Below are 24,773 nucleotides of genomic sequence, written 5' to 3' on the forward strand. Positions count from 1 at the left end.
ACTAAAAAAAAAACACTGACTAATTATCTTTTAGGCTGTTGGCCATCATTATCCAACAGTGGCCTAACGTTGTTTTAGAGGAAGAGAGACTTCAATTCAAATTATTAAGAACATTTTAAATAACAATCAGAGATTAACACTCACAATAATATCAAAAACATGCATTAATAAAGTAAAAAGGATCAGTTTTATTTCAATTTAAAAGTCAAAGAAGACAAAAACAGAGAGCATGATTGAACAGCTGTAGAAAAGTAAGATCCTGTCTTTTATCACATTGCCAGCTCAGCTTTGACCTTCTGCAGTAATACAGTCTGTTTCTCTATTAAAGTCTGATTATGTTACCTGTAGCCAAAGTAGCTGCTAACACAAGCACCTTTGAGCTGACCTGAGATAAAAATTTATGGTAGGATATCACCTCACATGGAGTCTGAGGAGAGAGATGGATTTTTCACATCTCAGGGCTCTCTGTAGGTTCTTGGCATCTTCTGGCTAAATCTTGTGCCATCTTAATTACAGATGACTGCTGGGCAATAGCCAACATGTGATTTACACCTTAAACCACAGACGGTTTGCTAGCATGATAATTAATGTGGCTAGATATGGCCCGCTTGAGTACGCAATATTGCTCCACAAAAATAAACATGAATTCAATATAAATACTGCCACTATGCACCACCATTTTTTTGTTCAGGGGCAACAGTTGCAGTCATTTGGCACTCTAGGTGAGATGATTTAATTAAGATAAGAGTAATATTTTTTATATAAGGAACTGTCTAATGGTAAATTCTTTTATTAAGAGTGAATTAATACACAATCTCTGGTTCAAAATACCAACAAAACCTCAGTTCTTCCTCAATCTTGCATAAATCCAGGCATATAAAAGCCAGTATGTGTTCAGTATGCCTCATACATTCTGAGTTCATCGGATATATATTGTTAACATTGTTAATAAATATCTCATGCTTACCTGAGATATTATCAATTCAAAAATCCTCGAAAGAAAATACTTAAAAATACCACAACACTAGCATGGAACATCCCAATAAGACATTGATTGGACCTTTTAGTTTATTAATATTTGTTTGTGTAAAAGGAAATGAGAGAGAAGTAGGGTTTGTACATACCTTTAATCCGTAAGCTCTCTGAGATCCCATCCTGCTGGAAAAAAGAACAGAGAGAAAAACAAAACTTACAATACATTCACAGTACAGTAAATCAATAGTGTCCTGGCCACAGACGTCCACATACTGGATATTGGATGGCTTACACACCCCAAATACATCTGATGCTGATAATCTTTTAGAGAAAATTACAACAATCTGCTCCTCTCTTTCTTTAAAAGTATGATATAGATGCTTCCTATGCCATATTGCCATAGCAAAGTCTAAATATTCTTTCAAAATGTTGGTCCCTGAAATATTTGTCAGTCTGAGTTAAATGATTCATTCATTCAGACCAGGCAGAGTACGACAGTCTCTCAACGAGTCTATTTCTAAAGGTTAAAGGATGCCGTATTCCACCATTCAAGAGACAAATGGGAAATGTTAATGTTAGCTGTCATTTTGCCTCTAAGGATGAAATACAACAGTGTCACAGGATGAAAATAAAACAAAAAAGTGTAACAAAATTCTAAGCCAGAATCTCAAAAGTAATAGCTGACCCAAAAATGAAAACTTGGTCAGCGTTTACTCATGAGAATTGAACATTTACATAATGAGTTGCTCTTTTCCATACAATGAAAGTTGTACATAAAGTGTTCTAAGCCGCCACTAAGTTATATACTGTATACTTTGATGCTTTTAAATTGTTCATGAATTACAATGTCTATAAACACAAATGGTGGCAAAATAAATCAGTGATCAGTAAATCTATCAGTAATTGGTCTTGGTATAAACAGATTTACACAATGATTTGGATATCTAGAAGATGGATAATTGTTGAGATTTTAATTGAGATTACCATGAAGCAGCAAATTTCCGGCTTTCTCTCTTTGTTTTCCAAAGACTTTCAAGTCATTTGTCCAGTCTGTCCAAAATTAAAACAAACTTGCTGCAAGCCCCTCCCCTTCCTATGCCAATATCAGAGACAGTTTCACCACAGCATCTTTAAAATGGTGCCTATAACCAACATTTTTTTTTTTCATTCAGCATATCAAGGAAGGAGTATAATTGCTCTGCATTGTTATTCATTCATGTTATTTTAAACTCACATTGCTGCAAAAGCTGAGAGAGCATTTAGTTCAGAGTAACAGCTCATTCATTCAGCTCCGAAGACTTTTGTGGCTCGGTGAATAGATTATCTTCCTGGAATCAATTACGCAACTGAACTACATAATTGAAATCATGGCTATGAAACCCAGGCCTCTTGCTTTATCTTACACGTGTGCCATCTGTCACTCAAGCAACTAGTTTTTCGATTGGTCTAAATGTGTTGGCGGAGCAAAATATTTGCCATAATCTGAGTGGAGGTACAGGAAGGGTGGGGCTACGGTGAATTAAACCTTTGGCTTTGACAAGAGATTGGCTTTTGCAGAGCAGGACAAAGCTTCGTACTATAAGCTGAATTACTCATGATGATTGAAGCAGGCTGAGTTGAGGGAAAGCTAATGGGGTCACTGCTTATCTCTGTACCCGTGCCAGAAAAACAGGCTCAAGCCTGCAAACCTCGCCCAACACACCTCCCCTATTTGAAACGCAGGCTTGCTACATCCGTTGCCAGTCATCTTTATGGATTCACATTGTTGGAAAAAACTCTGGAATGACTCAAAATGAACCTTGATATAGGATTCATATATAATATGACCACTAAACGTAATAATAATTATAAGAAATATATATTTTTTCTGGCCTTTCTGCCATTAAATGCATTCTTCTCTGAGACTGGATGTTGTTTGTGCTTTGTACTTAATGGATTTTTCACACATTGTGGTCTGATAAGGAAGTTATTGCAGGAAATGTGGTTACTATTTGTTTACCACAGTGTACATTTCAACTATCTACAGTAGGCCTTCTGATGTATGTGACAGCATTAGCATTTATTACAGAGGGAACAGAGAGAAGGGCATCTTCATTCACAATTTCCAGCTTTATTGAATGTCTACATGAGAGGCTTGTGAGCATTAGCAAACAACACTGATACTTGAGCGAACTTGGATGTTCAAGGTTACCTTCAGATAATTAATGACAGAGTCATTAGGTTAACTGTACACTTCAACCACATTTGTAACCACAACGGTAGTAGTGATTTGCTACTTGTATTACCGGGTCACATTAAGAGTGCGCTCCACTATTTTTAGAGTTGCCTACATTTAATGTTTAAAAATAAAAATAAACTCTCTTCCCCCCCCCCCCCATTGGTAATGTGAAAAGTTTCCCAATAATTTCTAAAAGTCACAGTAAATAAATCAGACCTAAATGGCACAGCACATAAGACAAATAAATTTTACTTGCTGACCTGTTTCTATTAACCCTCTAGTATCAGTCACACACAAGAAATAAACAAATCACAGGAACCAGTTTGGAGATCATTTATAAAACACTGCGTATCTGCCTATGCCATCTGTCAAATTCTAATGATCTAATAATTAACACCAAACCACATGCATAAGTGGAATTTTTTGATAACATGACAATACTAATTGATAAATTGATGAAATGATAACAGTTTAGACGTCTAGATGTCAAAAAGCCAGCATGTGCTTTTCCTCTCAAGTTATTTTCACATTTGGTTGAATTGCTTGGTTCTTTACACATTGTTTCTGTGGGTCTGGATGATAGTATAATTACGTCACCTCCAACAGTAATTCCCTAAAGGCAGACGTTTACTGTAGCTAGGTAACAACACATGAGGAAAATACGCCAGTTTCAACGTTTTTATTGAAGTGCTTGTCCCTTTGGATATACCAGCAAAAAAAATAAAAAAATCAAAACAAACCAACAATGTTTGTGAGCTGTATTGCAAGAGATGCAAAGAATGCAAGATGCTCTCCAAAGGCAATTTCATTAAAGGCAAGCAGTTACGAGAAACACATTATACATGTGTATCTCAATAAATTAGAAGGTCGGGGAAAAATTCATTTATTTCAGTAATTCAACTCAAATTGTAAAACTCTGGTATTAAATGAATTAACTGCACACAGACTGAAGTAGTTTAAGTCTTTGGTTCTTTTAATTGTGATGTTTTTGGCTCACATTTAACAAAATTAGAAAAAACAACAAATTAGAATACTTCATAAGACCAATAATAGTAATAAAAATTAATTTAGTGAATTGTTGGCCTTCTGGAAAGTACGTTAATTTACTGTACATGTACTCAATACTTGGTAGGAGATCCTTTTGCTTAAATTACTGCCTCAATTCGGCGTGGCATGGAGGTGATCAGTTTGTGGCACTGCTGAGGTGGTATGGAAGCCCAGGTTTCTTTGATAGTGGCCTGCAGCTCATCTGCATTTTTTGGTGTCTTGTTTCTCATTTTCCTCTTGATAATACCCCATAGATTCTCTATGGGGTTCAGGTCTGGTGAGTTTGCTGGCCAGTCAAGCACACCAACACCATGGTCATTTGACCAACGTTTGGTGCGTTTGGCAGTGTGGGCAGGTGCCAAATTTTGCTGGAAAATGAAACCAGCATCTTGAAAAAAGCATCTTGTTAAATGTGAGCCAAAATCATAACAATTAAAAGAACCAAAGACTTAAACTACTTCAGTCTGTGTGCATTGCATTTATTTAATACACAAGTTTCACAATTTGAGTTATGAAATAAATTAACTTTTCCACAATATTCTAATTTACTGAGATGCACCAGTATATCGAGCTATAACTAATGCTTCATGATGGTTTAAAATAACATACCTTCTACACTACACCTAAACCTACCCGATAGTATGAACAAAATCGAATGTGACATAAAAATGCAATCGAGTGTTTTAAAGGGACGATTTTTGTGACCCCTTGCTCAGTACTTTATTCGGATATAAAAGGAAAGTGTTCCCATGGGTCCCTGTTTTGTCAGCCAGTGCCCTCCCTCCCAGAGTTTAATTGATCTGTTACATAATATGAACGTTCACTTGTGGAGATTATGAGGGAAAAAGAGGAGAGAAAAGCAGTGGAGCTTGTTAGAGCTGCATTACACATCAATTGCTGCTATCTGACTGTGTGTGTTTCCACAAAGCTCACTGCAACGCGCAGTCAATAAACATTCAATTACACAACCACGCTGCGCTGTTTCATCATGATGTCAGCGCAGCAGGAGTTTTCGCCTGCAGTTCGAAAATGTCCAGAGCGAAACATCCAACACTTTTTAATATAAATATTATTACGCATCTCCAGGGGCAGACTGGCCATCGGGAGCACCGGGACATTTCCCGGTGGCCTGACGGTCATTCTGGCCTGTCGGCTGCCGCTGTGCAGTCGATCAGGCTGACGTGCAATAGGCTGTTATGCAACTGCGAATTAATTGACGGTTTTATGAATCTACGAATCAGGCAATCGCGGAGTGAAAATGACACCACCACATGACCAAACATCAGCGAAACACTGCCTAATTGGCTATATCCAGAGGCAGGCTTTATCTTAGAAAATCGCGCGCAAAAAAAAAAATGGAGCGTAAACGCAAAGGAGGAGCAGAGACGGAACTTATATAAATGAGAAAAGCCCTGGCCACAGACACAGCAAGTTGCTGCAAAATCCCAGCCATGTTCGCCAGTAAGGGAGCAGTTCGGTCAGAATTACATTTATATTTAGGGATGGGACGGTTCACTGAAAAAACCGAACCGTTCAGTTTAGCACACACGGTTCGGCACGCGCTGGGACCGCTGTTCAACTTAAATCTGATGTAGCATCTGTAATATGGTTTACTATAAATAACACGTAAAACAAACAGGGTTCAGCTAATTTATGTTTCTGTTGATGGAAGCGCATTCTGGATTCCCAGACATTACAACATCAGCGATGAAAAAAAAAAAACCTCTACAAATCATTCACTCTTGTTCAATACTAATACGAACACTGTATCAGTGCATTCTTTTAAAGTGCCAGTCTTTATATTAATCGAACAGCAACAGCAAAGAAATCACTCACTGCTCTTGATTAAAAAGCTTTTTTTTACTTTGATAAAGAATAATCTTTAATTTATAGTCCAAAAATGCAATGCTGTTTTATATTTGATTACTTTAATTTCTGTACCTAAAAACTAATGCAAGACCTACCTAAAAAAACCCTGAAAGTCAGTTTATTTTAATTTGTATCTTTACTCTATTGTATTTATTTGTGCTGTTGCTTGTAGTTAGAATATTCTTGATTTTATATATATATATATATATATATATATATTTTTTTTTTTTTAAGTATAGTTTTTCCATAAACATAGCACATACAACGGTACCGAAACTGTCACTCTAAAACCGTGAAACAAACTGAACTGTGAAAAAGTTGAACTGTTCCACCCTAATATTTAGATAATCATTTGGCAAACAGACGCTTTCATTCAAAGCGACTTACAATAGAAAAAATCTATATATATATATATATATATATACTAATACTTATACTATACTAATATATATATATATTAGGGGTGTAACGGTACGTGTATTCATACTGGACCGTTTCGGTACAGGGCTTTCGGTATGGTGCACGTGTGTGCCGAATGACCGAATGCAATATTTTGTATGCGGAACATAAGTACATTTTCGTGTTTCCAAACGAACATATTAAGTGGCGGAAGTCTCGCACTTTTTTCGCATGTTTTTATTTAAAGCCTTTTACCTCGTGCAGTGTGAACGCTCTGATCCGTTAACATGAGCTCAGAAAAAAGGCGCATCGCAGACAGTGTGTGAACCTGGAGTTAGGCATATGCCCAGTCTGTTCTGTTCTCGCAGTAGGCGCTGCATTCTGATTGGATCAGATAGCATAATGCGGGAGGTCAGAGCCGCGGAAAATCTTGCTATAAAGCGATTTAGAAATCGCGCAGGCTCAAATCGTTATTTTATGACGATTTCTATTAATCGCACAGCCCTAGAATGAACTGGCAATGAACAGAAAATAACTCGGACTGGCACCGCTCAGCAAAACGGGAAAACCAGATCCAGGCAGAGCTCGGCAGTGGGTAGACAGTCAGTGGAGCAAGCAGTCAGGGAACATGTTGACAGCATTTATGCATGTTTGAATTTGTTGTTCTGTAGCATATGCAGCAAAAATATCTAAGATAAATTGGCGGTTTATTCTTAAACCAATCAGCAAGCTCCAATAGTGGAAGCATAGTTACAGTTTAATATTTATTTTTTGTCATTTAATTATATATATGAAATATATTATTATTTATTTTATTAGTAATTGGCGGCCCACCTACAATACCATCAGGTATTGAAAACCCCACAGGTTGAAAACCACTGATCTAAATAAAAATAGGCTCAGTATATATGACCCAAAGTAACTAGTAACTAACTACTTGAGTAGATTTTTTATCCGATACTCTTTTACTCTTACTCAAGTAACTATTCAAGACTAGTACTTTTACTTTTACTTGAGTAAATATTTCTAGAAGTACTTTTACTTTTACTTGAATACAGTTTTTGGGTACTCTACCCACCTCTGGTTATTTATTTTTTATTTTTCATTATATTTTATTATATGATATTGGTTTGAGACTGAGAGTATTTTATTTAGTGCAGAACTTTGCAGCAGTATTTTATTTCTTATTCTTTTTTTATTTTATATATATTTTATTAAAAAGTATTTTAAAAAAGTTTAAACAAATTGTTAAAAAAAAGTTTCTAGTAATAAACAACCTGCAGTTTAATGTTTGCATTTATTTCCCTTACTGTACCGAAAATGAACCGAACCGTGACTTTAAAACCGAGGTACGAAACGAACCGTGATTTTTGCATACTGTTACATCCCTAATATATATATATATATATATATTACAAATGTATATAATGATAGATGTTTTAAAAGAGCATCTTAATGGCACACTGTTTTACATATGGGGATACAGTATTTATTTAGTGCCAAAATTGACCAGACATTGATTTTCCATTTCTAGCCTACAATATGTAGCCTAGTGTACAATGCTTATTTGTTTTGAAGGTGACAAAGGAAGCAACAGTAGCACTAGTGCTGCTAATGCTCCTGCTTTGAACAAGAGAGGGTGGACAGCTCAGCTTTTGAGTCAGAGCAGGAAACCTTCAAGTAAAGTTTAAGCTATAAGCAAAACTGAACATGCTGGCTTCTCTAAGAACAATATGTGCTTTTATGATTTATAAGGTCATCAGTAGTAGGACTGTGATCATTGGAACATACAATTGATGGCTGCATAATTAATATAGATTATTGAAAGTGCTTATTTGCATAGAAACTCAATGTGCAGAGTGAGAGAGAGGGGGATTAAGAAAAGATGATAGAGACAGTGTATGCCTTGATACTTTGATTTATTTTTTAAGAATAACCCAATTCAAACAACTGAAAGAGCCAAAGAGTTTAGCAGTCTGGAGGACACATGAATTGGGTGGTCTGGGGTGGAGTCAAATTCCCGGCCTGATTTACTCTCCCAGTCCGCCACTGCACATCTCTGATATTCGGCTCAGAAGCGGATGAAAAGTAATGAATTGTCCAGTGTCAATAGTCAAACCAAAGCACTCAATGTGATGCGGATTTCCATACTAATTAGCATCATAACCGGCTACACAGAAGTCTCCTCTTGTAAAGTGATGGCTAATGAAATCGGAAAGATTGATACCTTGTGGCGGAATCTGACGAGAGGTCGATACGCCCTCGGGGTAAATCCTTCTTTGCCGGGACGTGCCTCTGCAATCAGCGCTGTCCCCCAGAGCAGGACAGCTGCCCACCATCTCCTGGAGCCTCTCATTACCCTCCTGTAATAAAATAAAAGACATGAATACACAAATAAACAACACCCCATGTAGGTTAAGTCAAGCGGAGCATTTAAAGCATTTTGAAACAAACAATGCATCACAGCTCAGCGAATTAGAGCAGACAAAGGATGCCGATCTACTGTGGGTTTAAACTAATGCTTTCAATAAGAAGCCCACACTCAATGGCAAGATTAAATCTACTTTGAATCAATTAAGGAATAATGAGCACCATGAGGAAATAAAGATAAAGCTAAGAAAAAGGATCAATATATTTCCATGCTGCATTTGATTACAGTCCTTTTTAAGTCAGGCATTCATATCAAGGTAGCGTTTAGATTCAGTACTGATATGAGACTTTTTCTTCCCCTTTATAAGTGGTTTTCAGACTGGGGTTTAGAGAGCAATAGTGTGTCCTTGGAGAAAAACAGTGTTTATAAAAACAAACAATCCTACAAATAAGTGAATAATATATATGATTAAACTAACTAACTAACTAACTAACTAACTAACTAACTAACTAACTAACTAACTAACTAACTAACTAAACTGGTAAAGATGCTATAAAAAAGTTAATAAAAGCAGATAAAAAAAAATAATAATCCAAAATTTAAATAAATAAATAAAAACAGATAAAATTAACAAAAATAAATTAATACAATTTTGAATAAATTAAACAAATAAATAGATCAATAGAATTGACAAAATTAGATTTAAAGAAATAAACAATTTAATTATCACTAAAATATTAATATATTAACATAATTCATAAATACAAGTGATTAAAGTAAACTCATGATACAAAACTAATTAAAATATATAAATTCAAATATAATAAAATTGCTTAAAATAAATAAATAAATAAATAAATAAATTATCAATATAACAGTGATTAGAAAAAAAAAGTTATTTGATGAAGTTTGCACAATTGATTTTGTTATATTAGGATTACTGCTGTCAAGCTGCTTTGAAACAATATGTATTTTATAAAGCTCTATGTAAATAAAGGTGACTTCACTCAAAATATATTTGGATTCACAAAACACAAAAGTGCCACTTCTGCAGTATTTCAATGCAAAAACTTTGGCCCATGGAGTTCCACGAGTGGTTCTGTCAGAGAAAGCAATGAAGCAACAAACACAATTCATAAACATAAAATAAATGCATGTACTCCGAGGCCCCCTTCATCACAGGCCCCAGGATAATCACTGCGTGAGAATGATGTCCTGCAGGAGTTCAGGACTTTGGAATGGAAACAATAGTTTAGAATGACATGGCATTGGATTTTCGAACAAAGCAAGACAGTCCATATTTCACATCATCAGTTTGAAGTCAGGTGGATGACTGGTCCAAGAAATGAGCAAGCACACTTGATGAAAACCTGTGCTACCCATCTGTGCTTTTATTTCAATCTCGGCATGCATGACTGTCATATTTCATGCCGTCTGTATGCCAAAGAGAGAGAGCGCATGAAGAAGGAAGATTGAACGTTGTACAACCACCTATAGGGACAGTCATCTTAACTTCATCAGGTGGCCATAAATCGTCAACGCCACATCTATGCCAAGTGTCTTGGCATTGACTTTCAAATGAGGGATGTCTATCACTCATAGTGTTCCCAATAGATCATCATGTGACAGTCTCCCAGCAGGCAGAGCGATACGAGTGTCTTCTATTGCATCCAAACTGTACTGTACTTGCCCACAGTCGTAGCAGTAGTGCTTGTTTACTGATCAGTGCTGCCATGTATTCAGAGCATGATCTTCTGAACCATTCTCTATTTCCATCTTTCGCTACACCCCCATGCTCTGGCAGACTAGAGTAATAATGCTGTGTTGGCAACACTGTCATCGCAGACATTTGTCTTTGCAGTTACGATTTATGCCGCTTTCTACAATAAAGTGTACTAAATTATTGGTTATCCAAAAATACTATCATTTTACGATTCTAGTTATGATTTATGCCACCTTCTACAATTATGTGTACCTAATTTTTGGTCATTCAAAACATATTAGAACATACTAGAATACCAAGGTTGCCAAAGATTCCAAACTGACTTATCAACTACAAAAATGACAGTATAGAAAGAAAAAGAGATATAGATAAAAGATATAAACAATATATTGTAAAAAAAAAAAGAAAAAAGTAAATAAATAAAAATAAAACTAGAATAATAATTTTTGTAAAATTTTAAATGTGTTTTTTAATAGTGTTTGTAGTTGCAATTTATGCTGCCCTCTGCAATAAATTGTACTTGAAGCGTGGTGGATCATCTAAAACATATTGACTATGCCAGATTATCAAGCTCGCCAAAGTAGTTTCCAAAGTAGCTTAATAACTACAAAATGTATTTATTTATTCATTTATGTATTTAATTACTTAGAATCCCACACAGATTTCAGTCACATTTCCATCAGGATGTTGTGGAAAGACACAAACATCGACTCTTGTAACAAAAAAAAAAAAAAAAAAAGGCATTAGACAAAATCTCCACTTCCTTAGGGAGCTAAAACATCTGGCCTACATATTGACCAGCAACATCACTGTCACCTCCAACAGGAAGGTCCTTCTGCAGGTTGCAAAACATGCATAAATACTTGGATTACACACTGTATGATACAAAAAAATAGCGTGGACACAAGTTCAAGAAATACAGAACAGACCTATTTCATTGTTCGCTTAAATCTGTGCAGCCGTCCCAAAGGTCTGGTTACTGAGTTTCATGGCTGGCAGCTACAACAATAACACAACATTCTATTACCACTTACTGTACATACAGCTGTTTGCTTTGGGGAGTAAGAAGAAGAAAAAAACAACCTTTATGTGTTGGCATTATTTGTGCAAAAATGTATTCATTCGAAATGGTCTTTTCAAAATCAAACTAAACTGACCAGCCTGGGTGAATCTTTTAACATTCATCATGAAACAAGGCATACACAAAGGGTCAGATAGAAAAAAAGCCTGTCTTTTTTCAAAAGTTACTTTCTTTACATTATCAGGCTGCTTTCATTCTATAGTCTGTTATGCTTATACCTATGCGATTTTTGGATCAAATTATGATCTGTGATATAAGAGAAAGCTGAACCTCTGTCACCTGTTTTTATTTTCCTTATTGAATTGGCATCCTTTTACTTGCTTTTCTGCAAATCAGTTAGCTGACGAATATTATGCTATCTTATTAATATTCATGAGGCAGTCACCTTATTAATATTCATAATTGTTCCTACACCCCTGAAAGCTGCCATATTATGTTCTCAGCAAATTGTAACAGTGAAACATTGCACTTTCTGTGTACAGGAGCACAACCTAGATCTTTCAGCAATCTTGCTCCCTCCCATGTCTCATCCTGAGGATTTGAGGTGCAATTGTTTACGCCATGTCGAGAGAAGTGACAGTTACTGTTAAAGTCTGGAAATGGTCCACTAACTAAACCCTGTGAAATCTCGCCTATATTTTGCAGTCTTTCAAACCGTTGGGCTGTGGGCAGTGACAGATGTTGGCAATTTGTGTCAACGTGACTTTTCTGTCATTGTGTAAACTGTCAGAAGAACTTCTAATTATACTGGACTGTATAAAGAAGCCTCTGTAAAAAAAAAAAAAAGACTGACACAATTTGTGCAATATTGTTCAAACTCATGAGTGTCCTAAAGGTCATGCAAAATATCTCTCCAGCTTTGTATCAATATCATTACTTCTGTCAGTGTTTAAATGTCACCTCACAAAATTAAACCCTGCAAACCCTAATCTACCACAAAGCATTTCTGGTTTATATTTTATATAACCGCTGATTCAATTAAAGGGAAAATTGTATCGGTGCATCACAAAAGAAGATATTTTGAAATTCAGAGTGGTCTAAACATATCAAACCTTATTGATGTTCCTTGTACGATCAAAAACACATCTTCATAATACCTTCTTTTGTGTAGAAAAAGAATAAATGAGTTTGAATTTTCATCTCTTTAAGATTTAGTCTTTTTAAAAATTGAAGCGTGACACACTGTAAGACAAAATCCATGAAAAGTCATGCAGCATTATGAAATAGTCTTCATACTTTGATTCCAAGACCTGTTTTGGATAAGACTTTAGACTATGAATGATTTGTATTGTCTGAAGTAAAAAATGACCATGATCCTTTCACTTCAGCCCTCCAGATGAGCTGGGAGATTCAAATGTGTTTATGAACATCTGTAATGCTCATAAAACCACTCCTATAAAACATTTTCATTTTAGAAGTTGTAAAGCAGAGCTGAAACCTGTTGGCACAGGATCCTCACTCTCATGCCCAAGGACTGTTTACACATACTGTACTGCCGAAAATGCATAATTCTATACAAACTATATATATATATAGCTAAGTCTTCAACGTCAATATTTCATCATTGTTTTACAACATAAATCTTTCAGTGACAGTAATATATTAATTTGTGCCGCAAATCAAATAAAACAAATGGCAATTCAAAGCAAGAGTCTGATGAAAATGTTTAATTTCACATTTTAATTAAATTAATTTACATATTAAAATACAAAACAGCTATTTAACATAGTAAAATTTTAAAATATTACTTTACTTATTACTTATATACATGTACTTTGTACTTACTTTACTTATTTACTTATATTACTTTTTTATTATTAAATAAATGCAGCCTTGGTGAGCATAAGAGACTTTAAAAACTCTCAAAGAGTCTGACCCCAGAAGAGACATCAGTCTATTTATACAGGAAAGAGCCAAGAAACAACGCCAATAAACACATTCAGTGATTTATGTTCTTCAAGCATCCTCAACTGCTTTTACAAGAAAAAAAAAAAAAACAGAAAAAAAAATTCTATAAGTCAGAATGGAAAAGTATACTGTAAAAGCGCCCTTCATAAAAACATCAGAAACACAAGCAATAACGCAAATTACAATTTCTGATGCTGATACACCCCTAGCCAGAGAACACAAGAACAGCACCAAACACATTCATTCTGTGTCTGAAAGTGTCTAAAGAATCCACTAGTAAAGTTAACACAATTAACATTAATTTGTCAGTATTTAATTGATTGGGATCCACAAAGAAAATGATGTTGCTTGATACATTTTTATTTTGATAGACTTTCTATGTTAAGTTAACACTGTTCATAGCTTACAGTATGTTGCGTGTTAAGTTCAGTCTTAATGGTTTAGTATGGAGTCAAAACCGGGCCACATATACTTGCAAAATAATTGAAGTATTGCAAAAGAAAAAGTTTTGCAAATGAAAATGAAGAAATGTGCTTTTTGTAAACAAAAATAAAGTGCATTGAACATTTAAAGGGTTATTTCATCCAAGAATAAAAATTTTGTCTATCTTCTCGAAGCATCCTAGGTGCATGTGACTTCCCTCTTTCAGAATAATCCAATCGAAGTTATATTAAAAATTGCTTGATCTTCCAAGCCTTTTAATGGGGGTAAGTGGGTGTTTGTTGTGAACAGTTCAGAAGATGTTAAATAAAGTGCTCGCATCTGTAATAAAACGTCCCTCACATTTGTAATGAAAATTCCTTAATAAAAGTCTGTTGTTCTCTATTTTTCAAATTCCATCTGTTAATTTTGTTTCTGTGCAACTTCTCTTGCCGCTACAATAATCAATATAACAATCCTCACTAGAAGTAATAAAGTGTAAATTGAAACGGCTTAAGGCTTTTTTTTTTCAGTTTATTTCAAGACACTAACGAAGAGATCATATCCATGGGATGGGATGGTCACATCACAAGTGTTGCAAAAACAGCCAACCTCACATGCAGAGGTCATCATATGACCAGATAAACACCACATGACCAGGGTTTAGGCAGACGGGTGAACCACGTGCTGCTTCTTTAACCAGATTAGTGTGAGGAGAGTAAGCTTTATCCAGCCCAGTGTACATAGACGATAAATATCCTTGATTCATTACACCCAAATTTCTTCTAGAAACCGATGATAAACAAACGCTGGCAGAAGCACACAATCACAGATGAGAAAAAAGATCAGGGCTTGTTTTAACACTGCTCTGTTCATGTGTACCAGGTGGCATTATTTATTGCTGCTCATCATTTTCATGGACATGTTATCTTTTTATTCAGATATCTCTCCCAATGCAGCACTATAATCACAAAAGTGTGATTTGCTGCCTGCTTTGAACACAGTGCTGCACTGCATATCCCCCAGTAAGTCCTTTGTGTATTAAAGAAATGTCACTGATAGAGAAATGTCAAAAGTTAAGAATGTGTACCTGTGTGTCACATTTTGTTATCGTTTATATAAAAGTGTAGTGTGCTACATTTTTTTTGTGCTCTGTTTGTTTATTTATACAAAAAAGGAAATTATGCACCTGAAAATATAAATTAAAAGAAATCTTAAATTTGCCCAGATTTTACATTAGATATCAAGTGGTGGCCTATCACAGTACCAAAATGCTAATATATATATATATATATATATATATATATATATATATAAATATATTATGGTGATGCATTGCTGCCACACACATATTAATTTTTTCCACTAAATTGCATTTACCATTGTTTTTTTTCAATGAGAAACAATGTTTTAAATCATGTGTATGTACTGTTTATGTAAACATAAAAAAAGAAAGAACAAATTGTGTGCAAAAATATAATGCCTTGTGATGTGTGTGCATCTGCCATTGTAGGGAAGAAAGAAATATATATAATAATTTTTTAAACACACCCAGGGCTGAACATTTTCAAGCCTGAACTTGAACTATAATTTGATGTAACTTTTTCTGTTTCCTTTCTTGTTCGGCTAAAAAGGGTCTAACAGTGAGCAGAGACACGAATGCTTAAATCCCTCCAGTTTTGCGTGGAAATTGAGCTCAGAGCTAAATCACTCTTTTTATAGGTAATCTTTCTTGAAATCCAGCATAGACGTACATATCCAGGAGGATAAACAAGTTTCAAATCAAATTCAGCATTGAGGCGATTGAGCCGCCATCCTCAGCAGAAGACTTTGCTGTGTTGTCACAACTGTGCTACATTGCTGAAGGCAGATCAAGTACATGGCTCACATTTCATCTCTATTTCTCTTGATAAAACCATTTTGTCCCTTTTGGAGTCAATGTTCAGCTGGACTAAAAGCAGATTAATGTGCTAACATACTTATAAGGATTCTGGAATAACTTCCATAGGGGTTCTCCCACCTTGAATGACTCACTTTCCAGTCTCCCCACCCACTAACATGAGTTTTCTGAACATGCTGGGTAATATGCTAATCAGCCTAGATTGTAAGGCAGTCCCCTGGGCAGAGCATAAGGATTTATCTAAACGGTTCTGCTCTCTTTTATGAGCATGTGTGGTCTTGCTCTTTGAAATCTAATAAGATGAGAGGCGTAACAACAGTACCAAACAGTCATAAAGTAGTCATGCCTGAGGGAGCCCTCTTGCTTCGCGCTGCCCTCTGAAGTGCTGTATTCTTTGACTGAGACCATCCCCAAAAACATCCATCTTAACTTACATTTAACTAAATTCATTTGAATGGTGTACAGTAGGTGTACTACGGACTAGGCTTGGCCGATTTTAGAGATGTAAGCTCCAGGTGATCACCGGGGGCTCAGTGCTCATGTTTCCCAACGAGAGCGGCCTCACCTCGCCTAGTCTTTCTGACATTAGCTGCTGACTCTGATTTCTCTGTAGTGGTTAAACATGAGACATAACTTGTTACAGTGAGGGAAATTGCAGTAGCCAAGGCGAGCTGACTGACGTTATCAAGTACGCTGCTGTTCCATTTGCAAAATTACTGGACTTGCGTCGTCCCATCCCCAAAAGTTCACACTCCCTAGTCAAACTAGCGAAGTCTGAACTACCAAGGATGCAAGTCTGAACTTTGCGTACTAGGTATTAAGAAAAGGCCCTGGACTGGGAGGAGCAGTCACATGCAGTCCTATGTCGCCAGCAGTGTTGGGGAGTAACGAGTTACATGTAACGGCGTTACGTAATTTAATTACAAAATTATTGTAACTGTAATTAGTTACAGTTACTAAGAAAAAATTAGTAATTAAATTACAGTTACTTATTAAATTTTTAACGATTACAAAGGGGATTACATTTGAATATTTACACACATCCACATACAGATTTAACGGATTTCTTTCCCAAATTGCACGGACTATTCTGAGACATAACGCCTTAATAATTTCCGGGATGCGGAAACACAGTCTGGTTCGTAGAATCCAGTCATAAAAACGAAATGCCTAACGCGGACGGAATACGCCACATTTTGGATGACTTAATCAAAAGTAGGTCAGTACACTTGAATCAAAACATGACATCGACTAGTGTCTGTAAATATAAAGCACATTCTGCGTGTCTGTGGAAATCAGGCGCGGACTGGACACCGGGAGAACCGGGACAATTCCCGGTGGCCTGGCAGCTGATTTTGCCCCACTATTTAATATCATTATTGTATAATTGCCTGCCGAATGTACTAAAGCGATTATTTGCGAATCCGCCATTTGATAATTAAATCTCTAATAAGTCATGAATTGTTAGTCATGACTCGCGCGCTCTCTGCGCCTCCGCCAAACGGTTTGGATCAAACTAAGAGTAATCAATGCGAGAGAGAGAGAGAGAGAGAGAGAGAGAGAGAGAGAGAGAGAGAGAGAGAGAGAGAGAGAGAGAGAATAGAGTGGACTGCTGGAGCAGAGAAGCAGAACTCCTGTTCAGGGTTTTAGGTCAGTTTCATTTGTAAAGATGCTTTTTTGTCTTTGTTTTTTTATTTTTATTTAATCAAGCAGCAGCACGTTGCTCATCAGTCATCACTCAAAATACTATATAAAGGACATCATCATTATCTGTTGTAATGTTACAGTAGTAATTATGCTGAAAAAAAATCCAATTTTTTTATAGGTTTAGGGGGAGAGCTATGACAGACAACAACACAACCCTTACCAAAATTTACATTTTAATATTTAACTATAAATCCAGAGAAAATGGTTACTATTGTTTAACTGTGATAACCAAAAATGTAAAATTATTTTACAAATGTATTTATTTAAAAATAAATACAAATCCATTTGCAAAAAAAAAAAAAAAACAAGGTTATTTTACTTTTATATAGGCTAATAAAAGCATGGTAATTTTTTGTAAGGGAAAAACATGACTCGTGTACAGTATTAGGATTTTTCTATAAAGATATTGTAGTATTGTAGAGTATTGTATTGTAAAGTATAGTTTTGTTCAATCTTGAGTATTAAAGTCATGAGAGAGATGGATAACAGGGCAAAATAAAGAGACTGAAGAGAAAAATGGAAGTGAAGGTGCAGTTCAGGAGAGAACTTTTTATTATTTTGCATGTCCCCAAATTAAAGATTTAAACCTTTTTTATGTCAGGTCCATACAAAAAATAGTTTTGTCCATGAATTTGTTTGTATGAGTTTGAATTTTCCAGTCTGATTTTTTTTCCCAGTCCGCCCCTCCTGTAAATTAATGGCAAAGACATGGTTTCATTTACTACACATAGGCCTACTGAAGCTCGCAGTGTTTTCAACCTCTGCTGCCTCAATATAGGAGTACACAAGCACATAAACATAATTTCTAGAACTGCTCTGTGTCACTTCATGTGCATTTTACTTATTTTGAGAAAACTATCATCATATACAGAGACAGCAGTTTAAAAAAAACACCAATGTTTCAGGAGTTTATTACACAGAATACGACACATGCTTATTAGATAACTGTATTGAAGTTGATGTATATGCTTTTATTTATTATTCTTTAATTTTCACAAATTTAGAAAAGTAATCAAAAAGTACTCAAAAGTAATTAGTTACATTACTTTAATAAAGTAATTGAAAAAGTTACACTACTATTACATTTTAAACAGGGTAACTTGTAATCTGTAACCTATTACATTTCCAAAGTAACCTTCCCAACACTGGTCGCCAGAATATTTGCCTAATCTTCACAGTACTTTAGACGACGATGGAAACGCAGACAGCAAAGGTTCTGGGGAATAAAAGTTCCTGGGACAAATTGTTCCAGGTAATTTTGGTAGAAAAGTGGCTAATGAGAAGTTATATCTCACCCCAAATTTAAATTCTGTCAAAATTTACTCACTCTCATGTTGTTCCTGTATAACTTCAAATCTTCCATGGCACACAAAATATTATATATTTAAGAATAAGCCATACTTTGTTCCATGCAATTATATTTAGTACATTTTCTAAAAGCACAAAATCACTTTAAAATTACTTTTCTATTGTAGGGCTATTGTATATTCTAAAATTAACTGTAAAAAAAATATTGTCAAATAGTAATAAAACAAAGATTAAATGTAATGTTTTATTCCATATGTTACTTAATGTTTCTTTGTAGCTGTGACTTTTAAAAGCAATTTCTGAATGCAAACTTTAGTGTAGCTTTTTGTGACAAACAGACCTTCAAACTGAATTTTAAACTGTTGATAATGTTTCTAATGTTGATAATGTTAAAACAACGGTGTTTTAGTGCCACAATAAAAATAAAAACATCTAAGATTATGAGATTAAAGTAGTAATATTTCAAGAATAAAATCAAAATTATGAGAATAAAGTGAAAATATTCTGAGAATAAAGTCAAAATTACAAAATTATAATTCATAGAAATAAAGTAATAGTTATGAGTTTGTATTTCACTATAAAATTTACATAATTTGAAAGCTGAGATTTTTCATTTCTATTGATGCTCCCAATCCTTAATTCTCATAATTTTGATTGTATTCTCAAAATATTTTGACTTTATTATCGTAATTTTGAATTTATTCTAGAAACATTTTGACTTTGTTCTCATAATTTCGCTAAAGAACCTTTCAGTGAAATGTTCTTAGAACCATTTTTCCTTGAAGTTTGAGTTTGAAGAATATTTTATTAATCAAAATAAGTTTTTTTTCTTTTTCACTACAAAGAATCTTTTGTGAAACGGAAAGGTTCCATGGATGTCAAAGGCTCTTCATGAAACCACAGATGGTGGAGTTGGAGCTACAAGCGGCTCACTGATTCAATCAGTTCTTGAGAACTGAAACAGTCAAGATTTTTCAACCAAAATAAATGGTTCACTGAAAAGATCCAACTCAAAAATAATAATTTATTTACTACTCCTGCAAGGATTTTCATTTATTATAACAGCCAGGACAAACCCAAGCAGAAAATTCTTCTCAATTTCTAAATTTGTGTTCTATGACACAAATAAACTGAGTAAATTATATCAAAATGAATTGTTCCATTAACAATAATATTATTTTTCATATTTTTTACTTAAAAACATCTGTATTTCATGGTAAACCTTGTGCAGTTAATATTGCATTTTAAATTTGTTCATTTTACTCATAGCCTGAGTGAGTGTAATTAAAAAAATCATGACCAGCAAAGAACTTTAGTTTGTCATGGTGTTGTTGCTTAGAATTTCCCCCCCACGGGTAATCTGGACTCATTAAATATGATGCACACACGCAACCCTAGCAGCCAGCAGAGGTGATATTAGAGCAGAGAGCCAGGATGCAGCTTCTGTTACGTTATGCAACAGATACACTGCTTTCTAGAGCTGTACCTGTGTTTCGGGACAGATGCTATGATGTGAAACTGGCACCTGCATCCATTAAAATGTGGCACTCAGGAAGGCAGCTGAGACTGTCATACTGAGGCTCTGCGTATCCCACGACACACACATAAACACAGTGAGAAACACACACACAAACACACAAAGGCAGTCAAAAAGAACACAACCTCATTGGCCAGAGTTAAAAACCAGTCCCCTTTCACAAAGACTGCTCTTTTGTCTGTGTGCAGACATGCTCCAGAGCTCACACCTTGAGCAATGTGGGCACACACACACACACACACACACACACACACACACACACACACACACACACACACACACACACACACACACACACACACTTCATCAGCAGGATCAGACAGCCAGCCCACCAATCTGGGAACAAGCCTGAGAACAGGGTGAAAATATCCTCACAATTTCCCTATGTGAGTTCAAATCGCTTTTCCAAGCTTGGCTTTGTTCTTTAATCTATTCAACTTCAAAACGTTGATTGTACATTCCAATTAATTTCTCCCAAGCCCAAAGCCAGATCCACTATGTAGTGAATACACTCTGTCAAACACATATCTGCCCTATCAAGTGTAAATCAAGTCAACCATTCATATCTGCTATATTCAACAGATACAAGTTGATTAGATATGGGTTGTTGCCCTAAGTGAGTTTACATAGAACATGCACAAATGCAATAATAGATCTGATGGTGTAAAAGGACAGAGCCAAAAATAAAATAAAAATAACAGACATGAATGTACATAAAATCTATCTTGGAGGGGAGACTTTGGAATGAGAAAGGCATGTGTATGGCATTATCTAGCCGTTTGGAATGCACTCGGCAAAGGAAGCAACATCATTTCATCATTATCTTCAGCTGGTATGTCCCCTGCGACAACGCAGCATGGTGTCCGTCAGCAGATGTCGCTGTTTTAATGGCATAAATGCATTATAATTATTATTATTAGCATAACTGTTGCAAATAAACTTACATTATATAAAAAGTTTTCATCTTGCCACTTTCTTAGTAAAGAAAACATATAGGGGTCTCTGTTGTAAGTCTATGGACTGAAGGGAGGCAAGCCTCCGCTGTTACTTTACCTGCGGTCTGCGGGTGTCACTGTTGGATGGTGTTACTTCATAAAAACGAGTGACTTTTAAATGTAATTTTATTAATAAGATTCGGGAGGAGCGCGTCAGATACTTAGCCTAATCAACACAGGTGGACCATAATCAAGTAATCAATCCCATAGTATAAATATCGCTGACTTACCTCTATCCATTGACGGTTTATCAGCATCCCTCCTCCACCCCATCTCCTCACTTCAAGTTCACTTTATAAATAGACGGGGAAGGGGGGGGGTACTCTAGGTTCGGGCCATTCCCGAGCTCGGAGCCCTTCCCCGGACAGCACGCCAAATACGCATTCCATACCTCAGCTAATTATATGTAAGCGTGAACTATTGAAACTTTTAATGTCATATTTTGTAATATTTGCCTTGTTTTATTTCTGTTATATCGATGATTTTCTCATTTAATTTTTTTGAGGAGACACTGCTTCCCTTGCCTCCATATACAGGTATGTACTGTTTCTATGTATTATGTATGAATAAGTACACACACATACAGTACAGTATATATTTTGAAACTATTTACATGTATGTATGTTTATATATTTATATTCTTATATTTAATATGATATATAAATATATTTAATGTATAAAAAACATATTTTTCTTAAATATATACATGCATGTGTTTGTATTTATGTATACATAATAAATATACACATCATACGCACATATATTATGTAAACAAAAACTTTTATTTCAGAAGCGATAAAATACACAGCACTTATATATACAGTACAGACCAAAAGTTTGGAAACATTACTATTATTAATGTTTTTTCATCAAGCCTGCATTTATTTGATCAAAAATACAGAAAAAACAGTAATATTGTGAAATATTATTACAACTTAAAATAATAGTTTTCTATTTGAATATACTTTAAAAAAAATAATTTATTCCTGTGACGATCATTACTCCAGCCTTCAGTGTCACATGTAACATCCAGTCTATCACATGATCATTTAGAAATCATTCTAATATTCTGATTTATTATGAGTGTTGGAAACAGTTCTGCTGTCTAATATATTTGATTAATAAAAGGTTAAAAAGAACTGCATTTATTCAAAAAAAAGAAAAAAAGATCTAATAATATATATTCTAATAATATATTTTCTTTATCACTTTTTTTTTTTTACTTTTTTTTTTACTTTTATTCATCAAAGTACCCTAAAAAAGTATTACATGTTCTGAAAAAATATTAAGCAGCAGAACTGTTTCCAACTTTGATAATGAATCATCATATTAGAATGATTTCTAAAGGATCATGTGATAATGATCCTAAAAATTCAGCTTTGCATCACAGAAATAAATGATAATTTAAAGTATAATAAATTTAAAAACAATTATTTTAAATTGCAATAATATATCACAATATTAAATTTTTTTCTGTATTTTTGATCAAATAAATGCAGGCTTGATGAGCAGAAGAAACTTCTTTCAAAAACATTAAAAATAGTAATGTTTCTAAACTTTTGGTCTGTACTGTATATATAAAAAAAATTTTCTTTCTTTTTTTTTGAGAGGAAGATTTGTCACGTAATTATCAAGGACATAATATATAAATAAATAAATAACCCCACATAATTTGACTCCCTTAATTCATTTTAGGGTTGAAGGCTAACCGAAGTTAATGGTGAGCTACTGATGACGAGCTATTAAACTGGGTTCCATAACTACTATCCCAACTTGCCAGAAATAGCACAAAGTTGCCCTAAACCCAAATGTTCATGCTGGCTGATTGATACAGTTAGCAAGTCAGAAAAGCCTTTTGTGAGCCAGGTCTATGAGATAGCTCTATGTCCGCTGACCAGTGAACTGTGTTATTCACTGGTCACGGAGGATTGCACTGACCTGTCCAATCTGTGAGCAGTGTTAGGATTCATTAGTGCAACAGTAGGACTCACTCAGGTCTGTGATGAACATATCTATGGACAGGGAAATCCACAGACACCAGGAATAAGGTTTGTTCGCACATCCATTTCTACGGCATTATGTGAATGTAATTGTGGGTTCTTACTTGAATGTGTATCTCGGGTGATGCTATTTACATTGAGGCTGCAAAGGCAAGGCAGTCGTTTGAGGAGATTAATTATTGAAAGCAATTAGAGTGTTTGTATTGCCCCTCTTCATTTTATTTTTGTGTGAGTGCAGTGCCTTTCAGCACAGTAAACAACTGCAAATCTCAGACAACTATTATGCGCACAATAATAATTCCACGAGTTGTGGTGAAGGCGGAAAATGAGAAAAGCATGTAGACAATAATGGTGATGATGACGATGATGGTGATGATGAAGATGCAGCTGTGGCTGACAATGTAGCTGATGATGAAGAGGATAGTGATGATCGAAATGAAAAATGTGGCTGATTTCTCAAAGCAAAAGAAATGATAAATGCTTCATATAATGATCAATTACTGGCAAGGTTGTTAAAGAGATTCAGCCCCTAAAATAAAAATCCTGTCATCATTCACTCACCCTCACAAAGAAAATGTTTTCAAGGACTTTTTTGACTTTCATTGTATGGGCAAAGAAAGGCACTATAAATCTTCCTACACAGAAGAAAGTCATCTGGTTTGGATTGGCATGAGGGTGAATTTCAGAGTAATATTTCATCCAAAAATGAAAATTTGCTCAAAATGTACCTCTCAGTCCAATCTCACCACCAGGTCATTCCAGATGTAGATGACGGCACCCATTCACTGCAGAGGATCCATTGGTGAACAAATTATATAATTTCTCCAAATTTGTTTTGATAAAGAAACAAACTCATCTACATCTTGTCTACATCTACATACTTAATTTTATGTAGATTCGCTTCTTACATGCTAAACCACGCTTATGCGTATGGAGCCTTCATATATTTCCACTGTGAGCATTATTTCTCACATCAGTGCACACCACAGCATTACAGCAGCTCCTCAACCTACTGCTGAAAAATTTACAATAATTGGGCGAAACTCTAAAAGTAGAGAGTTGGAGAAAAGAGACAGGGTGAGGTCTTGCTACTGAAAGAGAAAGGATGCGGTCACCTTTAGAGGATTATGAGAAGATCCATTGCTGAAAATATGCTTACAGTACATTTTCCCTTTCACTATATGTGAAATTTTATTTTCCATTGAGTGTTCTTTTCCCAATCTTTCCAGCAAGGTCTCTTACAGATTTCTTTTTTTCTTTTTTGAGTGCCATCTGCTCTGGAGGCATATTTAATGGCCTATTCAGTGATTTTTAA

The 24,773-nt window shown here is 35.1% G+C and overlaps 1 protein-coding gene across 2 annotated transcripts in view; it reads right to left on the bottom strand.

Moving 5' to 3' along the window:
• fstl5 (follistatin-like 5) overlaps positions 1 to 24,773 on the bottom strand; it is a 130,301-nt gene that overhangs the window by 103,200 nt on the left and 2,328 nt on the right. Inside the window, exons 2-3 of one of the 2 annotated variants that reach the window (XM_059515998.1) lie at positions 8,736 to 8,871; positions 1,125 to 1,155 (exon numbers count right to left, since the gene is read on the bottom strand). In XM_059515998.1, coding sequence (XP_059371981.1) covers positions 1,125 to 1,155; positions 8,736 to 8,871 — 167 coding nt within the window. Of the gene's footprint in view, positions 1 to 1,124; positions 1,159 to 8,735; positions 8,872 to 24,773 lie in introns of both variants that reach the window. The other variant, XM_059515997.1, reaches the window with a different exon arrangement.

The sequence above is a fragment of the Carassius carassius genome, chromosome 29 (assembly GCF_963082965.1).
Source record: "Carassius carassius chromosome 29, fCarCar2.1, whole genome shotgun sequence".
Classification (NCBI taxonomy): Eukaryota; Metazoa; Chordata; class Actinopteri; order Cypriniformes; family Cyprinidae; genus Carassius; species Carassius carassius.